General features: G+C 39.0%; 2 protein-coding genes and 1 non-coding gene across 7 annotated transcripts; all 3 read right to left on the bottom strand.

The window, feature by feature from the left end:
- Nucleotides 1-1,175: 1,175 nt before the first annotated feature.
- On the bottom strand, nucleotides 1,176-5,703 carry LOC113761606 (cleavage and polyadenylation specificity factor subunit 3-I). The gene is made up of 5 exons (XM_027304674.1): nucleotides 5,341-5,703; nucleotides 5,105-5,202; nucleotides 4,083-4,128; nucleotides 3,854-4,003; nucleotides 1,176-3,040 (listed from the first exon to the last, which is right to left on the bottom strand). Exons 1-5 carry the CDS (start codon nucleotides 5,497-5,499, stop codon nucleotides 1,403-1,405), a joined length of 2,091 nt encoding a protein of 696 aa, XP_027160475.1. The 5' UTR covers nucleotides 5,500-5,703; the 3' UTR covers nucleotides 1,176-1,402.
- A 267-nt stretch (nucleotides 5,704-5,970) lies between these two features.
- On the bottom strand, nucleotides 5,971-6,044 carry TRNAR-UCG. Its single transcript has one exon. It is a non-coding gene; the product is annotated as a tRNA-Arg (tRNA).
- A 686-nt stretch (nucleotides 6,045-6,730) lies between these two features.
- Nucleotides 6,731-12,049, bottom strand: LOC113761753 (multiple organellar RNA editing factor 9, chloroplastic). 5 transcript variants are annotated; one of them, XR_003467154.1, is made up of 6 exons: nucleotides 11,552-12,047; nucleotides 11,028-11,125; nucleotides 10,884-10,949; nucleotides 9,840-10,751; nucleotides 9,618-9,682; nucleotides 6,731-7,160 (listed from the first exon to the last, which is right to left on the bottom strand). XR_003467154.1 is itself a non-coding variant. In XM_027304870.1 (6 exons), the coding sequence occupies exons 1-5, from the start codon at nucleotides 11,932-11,934 to the stop codon at nucleotides 9,844-9,846; spliced, it is 1,344 nt and encodes a 447-aa protein (XP_027160671.1). In that variant the 5' UTR covers nucleotides 11,935-12,049; the 3' UTR covers nucleotides 6,731-7,160; nucleotides 9,840-9,843. The 5 variants fall into 5 exon arrangements, 3 of the variants coding, with proteins under 3 accessions (XP_027160671.1, XP_027160669.1, XP_027160670.1); XM_027304870.1 differs by lacking the exon at nucleotides 9,618-9,682 and having other exon boundaries at nucleotides 9,840-10,022; nucleotides 10,134-10,751; nucleotides 11,552-12,049; XR_003467155.1 differs by lacking the exon at nucleotides 6,731-7,160 and adding an exon at nucleotides 8,029-8,303.
- Between the last annotated feature and the right edge of the window lie 392 nt (nucleotides 12,050-12,441).

Here is a 12,441-nt window from a genome sequence, read left to right as displayed (position 1 = left end):
ATGGTAAAGTAGTTGCCAAAATGTGATATTCATAAAACATGTTAGTAGTATGGATATATGTCGATTTCGGGAGAATTGTAGATTCCTCCTCTTACACCGGGGACGAGTTAAATTTTGTCATGTGGTGTTTTGGAAAGCAAATAAACAAATGTGTTGATAGATCAGCTACATTGAGAGGCAAAATGGAATTGCCAATTTGTTTGTTATTTTGGATTCTGTCCTCGTGAATTATCTTGTGTTTTTTCGAAACGAAGACTTGAGGAGAAATTGCTTTCTCCTAATTCCTTAACAGGTAGTCCAACCGATTTTGTAATTTAGTAGTTATCATCAGGTTCCGTGATCGATTCTCATATGCTACATCGTTGTTTATCCTTCAGACAAGGTTCTATACAATTTTAAGAAATTAATTTAGTCGAAAAGTTGGAATACCCTAAATGAAAAAAAAAAAAAAAAAGCATCCTTAATAGGCTTTTACAATTTAAATAGCCAATTTACAACAAAAAGTATGTCAAGCTAATAATAGGCTTGTCCCTAGTTTTAAGTTTTAACAGACCAAATGGGCCAACACAGGCGCCATATAGACCTGTCAATGGCTTATGTGAGATGGGTGCAGCTAGGAGTCAGTCAACAGGTAACGTCCAGCTTCCAACTTCTGTTTTCTTCTAACCCGAAAAAATATGTGTTGATTGCATGAAAAAGCAAAAGGCGCTAGAATATCTTTTTTTTTCCCATAAAGAGATTAGAAAATTCATTTGGAGTTCAAACAAACAAATGTCAATTTTAGTTTTCTAAACAATAAGGGCAACAACAGCTGCTCATTAGAGGGTTGAGTTGTCCCTCCAATTAACAAAATTGTTTGTGTTATTGTTCCCAAGGCTCATGCTAAAAACATATTAATTAATTAAGTGATCTTCTGACTTTCAAATCCTTTCCCTTTTTCCCTCTCTCTTTAAGATGGAGGACTCTAAACCAAACATGATGATGGTTGAAAGTACAAAATGAACATGATATTGCCATTCTTTAACAAATAATGTGCAAATTGCTCCATCAAGTGTGTTTTGCCGCAGACATGCTTATCCACGTTGCAAAAAAAAAAAAAATCAAACAAGCCAAAGGAAATTTGGAAGCAAAAGGTGAACATTACCAAAGAGCAAACCTGGAAGGGGCAAGAGGACTTCAAAATAATGGAACCATGCTGCTATCCAGGTAATTAGCCCAAAAGATTGGAATTTAAAATAGCGTTTGTTTGAACCTACAGGGCATACAAGTATTCTCATGCTATAGAATCACAAAAACGAAATTAGCAGTTCATTTCTACTCTTTAGGCCAGCCAAAATGCAGAACACACAGTCTGGACCGGACCCAGCTGATGAACTAAAAGAACGAAGAAGAGAAAAATGGCTTAAGCTGAAAGAGGGATTGGCTTTACAGCACTTCTTATTCGCTGGAATGCCATCCTCACACGTTCCTTGAGGCCTTCATTTTCACTTTCCACATCTCCACTTTGTTTATCAAGGTGTGCGATGTTGCCGTCAACACTTATCACCAGTTTCCCATTCTCCCCAAATTTCACATCTCCAAAAAGAGAAACAAGGAGTGCATGTACTATCTTTTCAGCTTTCCTTGCATCTTCTTCCTCACTTCCCACAGGTTCTGATTCCACTACCACCTTAGACATTTCCCTGTTGGCATTCAAAACCAGAGCTACAATTGAGTCTGACACCATATCGCTAATCGGATCAGCTGTCCAGTGCAGTGAGATATGATTCTCTGACTCCTGCTTCACCGTCACCTGACCATGAACTCGCAGAGTTGGAACTCCTGATTCCTCATCTGTCGAGGATTCCACACTCTCATATATCTGCTTAAGCCTATGCTTTATAACAGCAAATGCTCCAGAATACGGGACTGTGATCCTTTGTGTGACATTAGCTGTGGAAAGCTGGGAGAAAACACGCAGATCATCAGGTGCCATAATCTGGTATGTGAAGCCTTTCTTAACAAGCAAACCGCTCACTGTTTCACCAACTTCGGGGACCTTTTCAGCCAACTTTCCAATAGTTTTTGCCATTTTCTCAGAGGTGAAGTACATTTCAACAGACTGGCAGTTCTTAGGGGTTATGATTTTGGTATTTCTGTCAGCAAAGAGAGACACAAGCTTCTGTTTCAGCCTTCCCATCTCATTAGCTTCACCATGAACCAAAATTATGTTAGGAGGCATTAACTCTTTCAAAAACGTACTCGTCTGAGCATAGTCAGCATGAGCTGAGAAGGAAATGTAATGGACTTGCATATTTAGTGGGGCAGTCAAGCCATTTGTGAGGGTGACTTCTTTGGGTTCATTGATGATGGTCTTCGCCGGTGTTCCTTCAATAACATAACCAGGTATAACACAAGCGTTTTTCTTGTCAGAGCACCATCTATCAAAAAGCTGTCGTGATAACCCACTTTGAAGGCTACCTGGGCTTGCCATCACTACTGATGGACCGACATCATTAAAATTTTCAATGCTTTTCAATGGTGAAATGTGTTTAAATTCAAAAGGATTCGAATTTGCATACTGACTTCTAATCCTCTCATTCATGGAATTTATGTACGTCTGGTAGACTGCCATACACCTTTTTGCCAATGGAGAGGCATAATATATTGGGACATTCTCCAGCTCACGATGGTTTGACCAATACTCCTCCAAAATTAGTAAAAGCTCCTGGGCACGACCAAGAGCAAAAGCTGGGATCAGGACTCGACCACCTTGAGAAACAGTGGAGTGAATGGCATCAGTAAACCGTTTCTCTCGAATATGTCGTGGCTGATGAAGTTGAACTCCATATGTTGACTCAATAATGCATATATCTGGCGAGAACTGGGGAAGCTCCGCAGCACGAAGATGTCGATCTTCTTCTCGTGAATAATCTCCAGTGTAAAGAACACGAACGCCAGCAATATCGACCATAAACATAGCAGCACCAAGGACATGGCCTGCAGTGTAACACCAGAAGCGGATGCCATTGACTTCCAGAGTCTGATGGAAGTCAATAACCTGCAGAATGAGTGAAATAAGTATATACAACCCTCTATATGGATTAAGTTGGACAAGCCGTGAATTGGTCACAGTCATTTAAAATTCCCACCAGAATGGGTCTAAATAAAGTAAATGAAAATGCAAAACAAACTATAAACTCATTAGCTCTTATTCGCCATTCAATGGATAAAAGACTGCACAAATGCTTTGCCTTTTGTCAAAGATCAAATCTTAGAATAATGAAAAACAAGAAAGACAACAAATAGATAGTAAAGCAAATATATGTGCATTTTATTCTCTTATCCCTTCATTTTATTCAAAAGTTTGAAACAATGGAAAACTATATGTAATTCCCTTTTTTCCTCACAAGAAAAGGTAAGGGCAGAAGGCTCTCTAACCTCGGACCACATCAAACAAATACTACTATCCACATCTGCTCATTACATTCTTAGTTGAGAAAGAGTTTGATACTATTAATATCAGCAGGAATTCCCCCCCCCCCCCCCCCCCCCCACACAACAACAAAAAAAGCTCTAGGCTGTTTATATTGCTCCTATTCATCCTTTTGTGCTTTCATTAATACTATTATGTACCTGTAATTGCTTCTCTCAATTGCTGTTGCATGTATAGACAGTTTGAATGCAAAAAAGTAAAAGATGAATGCAGAAAAAAAGACTGTTCCTCCACAAATAATAGATTGTTCTTCGTGCTAATTTTGCCTTTCCCTCAAAACAGGAAAACAAAATCTGCATACAGTTTTCAAATTCAAATTTACGAGCCACGGAAAAAGGCCACACAAGCAACCCAAACAGCATAGGATGATGTACACACCTCAATTCTTTCCATGGAGTTGTTAATGTCCTGCTCGGTAAACAACATATCTTCAACCGAGACCTTGCTCACTTTGACATAATCCGACAAAAGTAACTTGTAGATGGCTTTTGTCGCATGAGTCATAAAAACTCTCCCTTTGAATGTAGTCTGAAAGATAAAGAAAGTAGTGAGCTCATGCATGAAGAAACTTGTACAATCTAGTAGAGTCAATATCTAGGGAGCAAACCTTCTCCAAAAAGTATGGAAGGGAAGCAGCATGATCCAAATGAAAGCTGCAAATGAACTCATTTCAGTACAATTTAACAGGAAGTAGAGGAAAAAATATTTGTTTGGAGGGCCGAAGAGGGGATAGAGAAACAGAAAATCAGGGTTGAAAGGTCAGTATGTTGCCAAGTTTCAAAGATGAAGTTAAAATGCGCATAGTTTGGGATTAATGAGAAAAAGGGGAAACTGGGATGCACATAGGTAGGTCCTCCAAAAGCTTTAAAATTTCAAAAATTTTCTAAGAATAAAAAAGATGACAATTCTTCAGCTGGTCATAATGTTGATAACAACCATACCCAGCTAGAACCATATTACATGAAACACATTGTCGACCAGATAAATCCCCCATGTCATTACCATTTGATATCACGAAATAGTAGTAATATTAGTAGAAATAGACAAACGAGTTTGCAAAGAAGGAAAATGTGACACTTGAAAACAATCTCCAGGTTGAATTAGACTAATAAAGAAATCTAAACTCCAAGGAGCAAATGCAGAAACTCTATCATATGGGTATCCACTCCCAGTTGCTTGAGCATTCAACTCAAAGCCAAACAAACAGGAGAAGACAAGTCAACACAAAACAGGATGCCTTCTAAGTTAAACCTAAACCAATCAATTAGACACATTGCATATTTTCTCTTCCTCAACATTGACATTCGGTCTCAAATTGGTATTGCTCATCTATCCCTATAGTTAAAGCCCCATTAAGTCGTTTCACGATCTTCCCAACAAGAAATTGTGAAACAACTTTGTGCTGTCTTTGGAATTCTCGAATTGACAATTAAACCATCATGATATGATAACAACATATTACTTCCATTCACTATTGAACAAGTTAGTTCGATTTACATTCTTCCAAAACCAAACATTATAGACCTTCCGTTGCTAGTAGTAATTTTCAAGTTGGACAATGAAGCCACCATCACAAGTCATGAACTTATTGCGGCGGAGCAAAGTAAAAGAATAAGGGAGAAGACATACTGAGTAATGAGAAGAACATCAATAGTGGAAGGATCAATTTCATCAAAGTAGGGCAATGCGGCCATCCCTGAATAAGCCGGATGAATCCCACAATCAAACTGCCAAAAACAGCAAAATTTGAGAAAATTTATTCAAAAAAATTTAAAAAAAAAACATAATTCAAAACCCAGGTGCAAAAAACTGACAATTAAAAGGAAAATAGGTTGAGGACAATTCGGATGAGTTGAGCATCATACCAAGACTGTTTTTCCTTTGTAAGACATGTAAACGCAGGACCGACCCACTTCATTTCCAGCACCTAAAGGTGTGATTATCAGCTGATCCCCGTCTCTATTATTTGCTGTTGCAGCCTCACGTTTCTTTAACGAAGTCAGTGATTGCCCAGTCGAAGCCATTGTGTTTTGAGCTCCAAAAAGTTGGTGGAAAAGTTCAAATCAGAGCTGAGACTTCCTTAAAATCAGAAAAATTTTACCAAAGTTCATCACAACCAAACCCCACACCACATATTCAATAGCAATGTAACTGTAGACCGGAGAGAGAGAGAGAGGGATCTCTAAAACCCTAACTTTAAGAAGTTGCCCGCCTTAGCTGCAGTTCATACTTCATAGTAGGCTGGGGTGCACTTTTCCCTCTTTGGACCGGTCCGGTTTTAGTCTTGTTTTATGTTTTCCTTATTCCCTGCAATTTTCTCAAATAGATATAGGAGTAATACTTTTTGGTTGGACCGGTCCGGTTTTTAGTCTTGTGTATATTTTCCCTATTCCCTGCAATTTTCTCACAATAGATATAATACTTTTTTATAATCTGCACAACAGTCTAGGTGGAAACGAGTAAATAGTCGGGAAAAAGTGACAAAAACTGATAAACGACCACAGTGGGAGTCGAACCCACGACCTTCTGATCCGAAGTCAGACGCGCTAATCCACTGCGCTATGCGGTCCAGATGCTGTTGCTCTCCCTTCTCTTTATTTAAATATTCACTTCTCCAACTGCACCACACGCAATACGTTAAGAGAGCCCCAAAGAAGGTTCGTGGATAACGATTTTTTCATAAAGCAACTCTCAATAATCTTTTAGCACAAACACTTTGGGAATTTTAGGAAGAGATGCATTAAAGAGAAGAAAACATGGGTAGACCATAGAAGCATATGTCTGAACTTAGTGATTCGAAGCATTAGATGTAATCTTGCGACAAATACACTTATCTAGGAGAAAATGGACTTGCAGTTTATTATGTATGGTTTCGGATCCTGAATTTTGTAATTGTCAAAAACATTTTAATGGTTAATCTTTCCGATTGGAAGAATATACAATGCATTAGTGATGCCATCATAAACCATGTAATAAGGGTGCTGAGATCTGTTCGCTAATCTGACAATCTTTGCTTCTTTTCTCGAGTTTACACTTGAAAGACCAAGAATCATCTTGAACTCATGTTTCGACACTTTTCTTATACCATCTTTTAAACCATGTAATAAGGGAGATGGAATCTGTTTGTAGACGAAGTCCTGCAAGGCTGCAACCCACATTCTGGAGGCCAAGAAGCGTCCCGAACGCATATTAATTATGAAACCCTCCTCATTGCCTTCTAATTCTGCTAGAGAAGATCGATTTCATTCTGCATCGTATCTAATATACACCCGCGAGGCTGCGACTAATGCACAGGCACAAAGTGTAGGAAGGATAAAGCACTCAGATTCATTTGAATCCGTTCATTCTAACACGTAATAACAACCAGCCATCTAAAGGATAGTCTTCAAAATAAACTCCAGGAAAAGAGAGCTCAACCAGAATGACGACTCATATAATACAACCCTTCACAAGTTTTAACAACAGAAACAGATTCGCACACTATTTGCTAACAGCCCAAAATTGCTCTCATGACCATTTAACTCCATGTCAAGAAAGCGAAAATTGTGACATAATTACATAGATTCTAAGCTTAAAAGTTTAACTTGAACAGCAGAGCAGGGATGAATTGGTCCACATGGAATCTTCTCTGCATTTCTGATAGCCAAATCTCATTGGAAGGGTAGATTTTTTTTCAGTATCTCCACTGCAAAAATTGACATGAACATCACTAAGAATTGCCAGAAATGAAATAGAGAAACACAGCATGACGGCAAATAATGAACAAACAGTTTGAGGAACATCTAAATCATATGCACCAAACAACCATATCACCTCCCCAGAACATGCAGAAACATGCCCCGTCTTTGTGCATGGATCCATCATGCCACATTTTTAGGCTATCTCGACCACTTGGCATGCATCATGAAATTAAATTTCATACTATATTGAGAATCCAATCATTATTTTGAGTAATTCCTAATAAGTGTTAACGGCAGGAATGAGGAACCAAAGAAATTATCTCATCCAACGGTTCAACCCTAGAGGATAAATCCAACAGGAAGGAAACTACTTTGGTAGAAATTGGTCAAAAGTGATTGGAGACAAGAATAAGTGTGAAATTAATGGTTGGTCACATCTTACAGGCATGATGATACCACCTCCTTTGGTTTCGACTCTCATTCTCCGCTTACAATAACCAGAACTACCAAAGTTATTAACAAAAGATAGACACAGAGCCACAAATTCCCCAACCACACAGCTCCTGTCTCCCTAACATGCCAGCACGACCAAGATCCAACAGCTCCAGAACTATCACAAACAAATTACCACTAAATGCCATCAGCCCCTCTTCATCGTGAGGACCATGAAGTTTCTCCACATTTGTCACCTTCGCTTTGTAAAAATAGAAAGCCTATGAACAGACAGGGGAAGTTTGCAGTGATTGAGCCAGAGAAGAAGAGCAAGCACACAAAGGCATGAAACTATCATCATGGTCACATTACCATTTCTTTTTTAACTCAACATAATTATGGGGTACCTATTCGAATTCACAAGCAAAAAAACAGGGCATATGAATTTAGCAGAATTTAATTAAGGGATCTCAACCATTCCAATTCTCAAATGTGAACCACTAGGGCCCTCATTTCACAGAAAATAGAAAGAAGCTTGGCCAACATACACATAATCCTATAGACTACCATCCAGATGCCACTCGCCTTAGCATTGAGAACTCTTCATCTTTCAGCATTGCCTATACCAATTGTACAGGCATCAAATTGAACTTGAAAATTGTAATACATCTAAGTAATACCATTCATGGATAAGTGGCATGCTACGGCTGAAAATCCTGCATCAAAGCAACATTCCATCTATCTAAATATCAGTTAAACCAATATCATTTGACAACCCAAATTAAAAGATGCCAAGCTATTGTCAAAAACCCCAGAAAACCAACTTGTTCTGCTCTTTCAAATCACCAAAAAGCACAGGAATTATATCCACTACAACCCTAACTGCATATATAGAAAGCATCCGAGGGAAAAAAATTACAAAATCTCATCTCTATCAATGCACACATCCCAAAAATCTTGATCTTAATATGAATTATCTGGTCTTTAAATAGCACAAAAAGCAGAGAGCTAGGCATTTACACAAACCACAATCTAGGTCACAAAACTGACAAATCTTCTTCAATATCGTTATTGGTGGTAGCATTATCAAAAATATCTTGATACAATCTCAATATTGGCATATATATGGTTTTATGCTTTTGTCACCAAAATCCACGTAGTATTCCTCTTGGAACTCTATCATGTGCTTTCTCTAAATCCATAAATAGCATTAAAGATCTTATTTACTCTACGCATAGATTGGCATCCTTCACAATTGTATAGCTTCAAAAGATCTCCCTCGTGTAAATGTGAAAAAAAAAACAATGGAATTCTCATACGTATTCTAAACGTAATATGCTGGGGGAAGAAGACATTTTTATCCAAAAATTTCTACAACCACAAGCAAGAATATGGACTTCCTGAAATTAATGCTTTGACACTTGATGAATCCACGCAAGTTGAAACAATAGACAAGCTGATGCAACAGGAAATTAAGATGAATTATCCGCAAAAGTACAGCAAAAGAAAGTGAATGCGATGTATGAAACAGCTTTGGAAAAGATATTCCAGCAGCCATCATGAGGTAAAAACGAGAAGCATGGAAAATAATTCATAAGCTTCTGGTCATACACAAAGTACTAATCAGCAAAGAGTAAGGAGAGTGAAAACAAAAACACGTTAACATAAGATGAATATTACCCAGCATATTCAGAGAGAGGTAGCTGAAACAAGCTCAACCCAGAAAAGCATTTACTCTGTTGACATTACTAATTTCAGACTAATGTCAACCCAAAACCATATGAATCTCATCCTTAGGACTCAGTTATAATAGGAGTAGAACAACTCCACCAATGATATTCTTCTACCATACATAGGTAGGGGTGGTGGTGGGAGTGCCAACATTAGACTTAATCCCCAAAAAAAACTCTCTTGCCATTAAATTGACCTGCTACTTACAATAAAACGAGAGGATCCAGAGAATTTACAGCTTCTAATTAGCTTAATTCCAAAACTCAGAGTCAAAATGGAAAAAGAAAGAGTGGCCTTACTACAGAAGACTCAAAAAAATATATGAGCAAAACAAAAGCTTCCACTTCAAGCTTAATAGCTTACTCTGCAGATTTACACAAAAGAAGAAAAAAGGAAAAACACAATCCATTAGCCCCACATATAAACATTTACGATAAAGGTAACATACTTGCACAAAATCACAACTATCAGATTCTCATAAGCATATGCAATTTTAATAATAGAATGGAGAGACATCTTACATGGTCAGGCAAAATTCCTTTGTTCCCCACTCGGGAATCTGCTTCCCTGGTCGACCTCTGAGAATTTCTGATCTTCTCCGTGCCTAGGGTAATTCTGCCCATATGCAGGGCCCATTTCCTGTGCTGGAGCTCCTCCTATGCCCTGATGAAAGGTTCCACCTTGTGAAGGCGTGTAACTTTGACCTGCAGAGTTTCCACTATCAATAGATGTATACCTCTGATCTCCTTGAGGGAAATCACCTCTGCCACCACGAGACTGATCCCAAGCCCCAGAAGCAGTTGTGGGACCTCTACCTTCTATCCCTCCAGGTTGCCCATAATTCTGCCGAAATGGAGAATGCATCCCAGGTGAACCATTATTCTGCTGGGGAGTAAAATTCTGTGGAGGGCCATAGTTCTGCTGATTTGGATGATTGTACGACTGACCATAATTATGCTGAGGTGAGTGATATCCGTAATTCTGAGGAGCTGCAGTGTTTTCTGGCATGCCATAATATTGTCGAGGTGGAGCACTTTGCTGCTGACCATAAGTCTGTTGAGGTGGAGTATTCTGTGGCGGACTATAATTCTGCTGAGAGACAGGACCACGAGGAGGGCCAAAATTTTGTTGAGCAGTATGATTTTGGCGAGGACCAAAATTTTGTTGAGTTGGATGATTTTGTTGAGTAGTATGATTTTGTTGAGTAGTATGATTTTGTCGAGGGCCAAAATTCTGTTGAGTTGGATGAGTTTGTTGAGGACCAAAATTTTGTTGACTAGGATGACTTTGTTGGGGGCCAAAATTCCTTACATCCCCCGGGCCAGAGCCCCAGTTTTCTGGACGCTGAGGTCTAGAAGACTGACGGGGATTCCGTCTCACAGACATTATTGGGGGTGGCCTAGGAATTATTGTTCCATTAATGTACTTGTCTCCTGGTATTTGAAATTCACAAGAAGAAGCCCAAAATGAAAAATAAGATGGAGATTATCAGTGGAAAAGCCACCATGGTGAAATACTTGGACTAAAAAGATATGCTTAAGAAGCTGTATACAACATTATTGTACCTCCATACTCTTTGTTAACAGGATCAATGTAGGAATCTGGCAACACAAAAACAACTGCTGGATTCTCTGTTGAAAAAAAAACTATCAGTCAACATGACTTATAAATCTATCTTTATCATGAAAGTGATATTATGGATAGAATACCTTTGAATTTCTCAGACGTTTCCTCAGAACATTCAACCTGAAAACCTTGATAGGTCGTTGTGCTACAGGCATAGATTCTCTTCTTTGCCTCTTCTTCGCTGAACCCAAGCAAAATTAGACAAAGATGAGCCACTAACCTTTTACTCTAACATATCATCTTCAACTAACTGAAAGAAGACAGTGACAGAGCTTTTTAACTAAAAACCAAAACAACTCTTTATCATATCAACTATTCGAACAACCATTTTTCGTTAAAGCTGAGAAGAACTATACCAACATCACTGGCAACACAAACAAAAGGAGAGGTCCAAAAATTAACCAGAAGTGAAAATTAGAAAATCCACTAGCCAAACAGCCCAACACTTTGCGCTAATATTGCAAAATTTCTAAAGGCCAATGGTGGATATATCAAATTCTTAATTGGTATGAAACCAACGAATTGCATAATCAAATTGAAACCTTATGGAAAATAAGAATTTGCTGTTTATGTTTTAATCTGAGTAAGCAAATGGATGCAAAATGACCTTCCAAAGACTCCAGCGGCAATTTCGACGTATTTCTGAACCCTCTGTTCAGCAGGAATATCAACATCCCTAGGGAAATCGACGGTGATGAGCCAGTGGTTGTAATCGCAACCTTCAAATAGAATTGTGTCTGCTGTAATTTCCATCTGGTCATCGGACTCGAAACGTCGGTTTCGGGAAGAGAGAGAGATCGGCGACGATCTAAAATGCCTGAGCGACTGAAAATCGGAAAAGGAAGGGGAGGTTCTAGGGTTTTGGGGTCCAAGCAAAGCAGAAGAGCTTGAGTGCAGTGGAGAAAGGAGTTTAGGGGAGTGGAAATGCTGGTGGAGAAGGGAGGAGGATAGAGACAATGCGCGACGGAGGCGAAGTGAGTATGACGCCATCTCCGGCGGCGGTGGGGTGACGACTACCGATGGTGTAAACGTGAGTGACTAGTGTGTGAGGTGTGTGTAGAGTTGGTTTTTAGGAATGGGAGTAGGGTTTTAGGCTCTAGCCTTTTACTATTTTTTAGGGAGCCCGACAATGACTCTGAACCAAAGAGTGCTGGACTCGGGGCACCTGCAACCGTCCCTGCCAATTTTGGTCATTATCAACACCATGTAACTTTCTTTGTACATCGTGTAACTTTTTTTTCACAGGATGTATTTTCACAACAGATAGTGGTGGGTCCCACACTTGGCGCGGAAAACGAGTTACATGGTGTAATCTCAGCCGCACAAAATTTTGAGGGCCAACCGTGCAGGGACGGTCATCAGTAGTGCTTTACATTCTTGTACTTTTGTGAGAGGTACAAGTTTCTTGATCATGATACAAACATTTAAGATTTAATATATGTGAACTGGATACATTTAAAAAGGGATAATTTCAGAAACCCCCTTGGAGGTCTCCAA

The sequence above is a fragment of the Coffea eugenioides genome, chromosome 2, assembly GCF_003713205.1.
Source record: "Coffea eugenioides isolate CCC68of chromosome 2, Ceug_1.0, whole genome shotgun sequence".
Classification (NCBI taxonomy): domain Eukaryota; kingdom Viridiplantae; phylum Streptophyta; class Magnoliopsida; order Gentianales; family Rubiaceae; genus Coffea; species Coffea eugenioides.
This window is presented reverse-complemented; position numbering and strand designations above follow the sequence as displayed.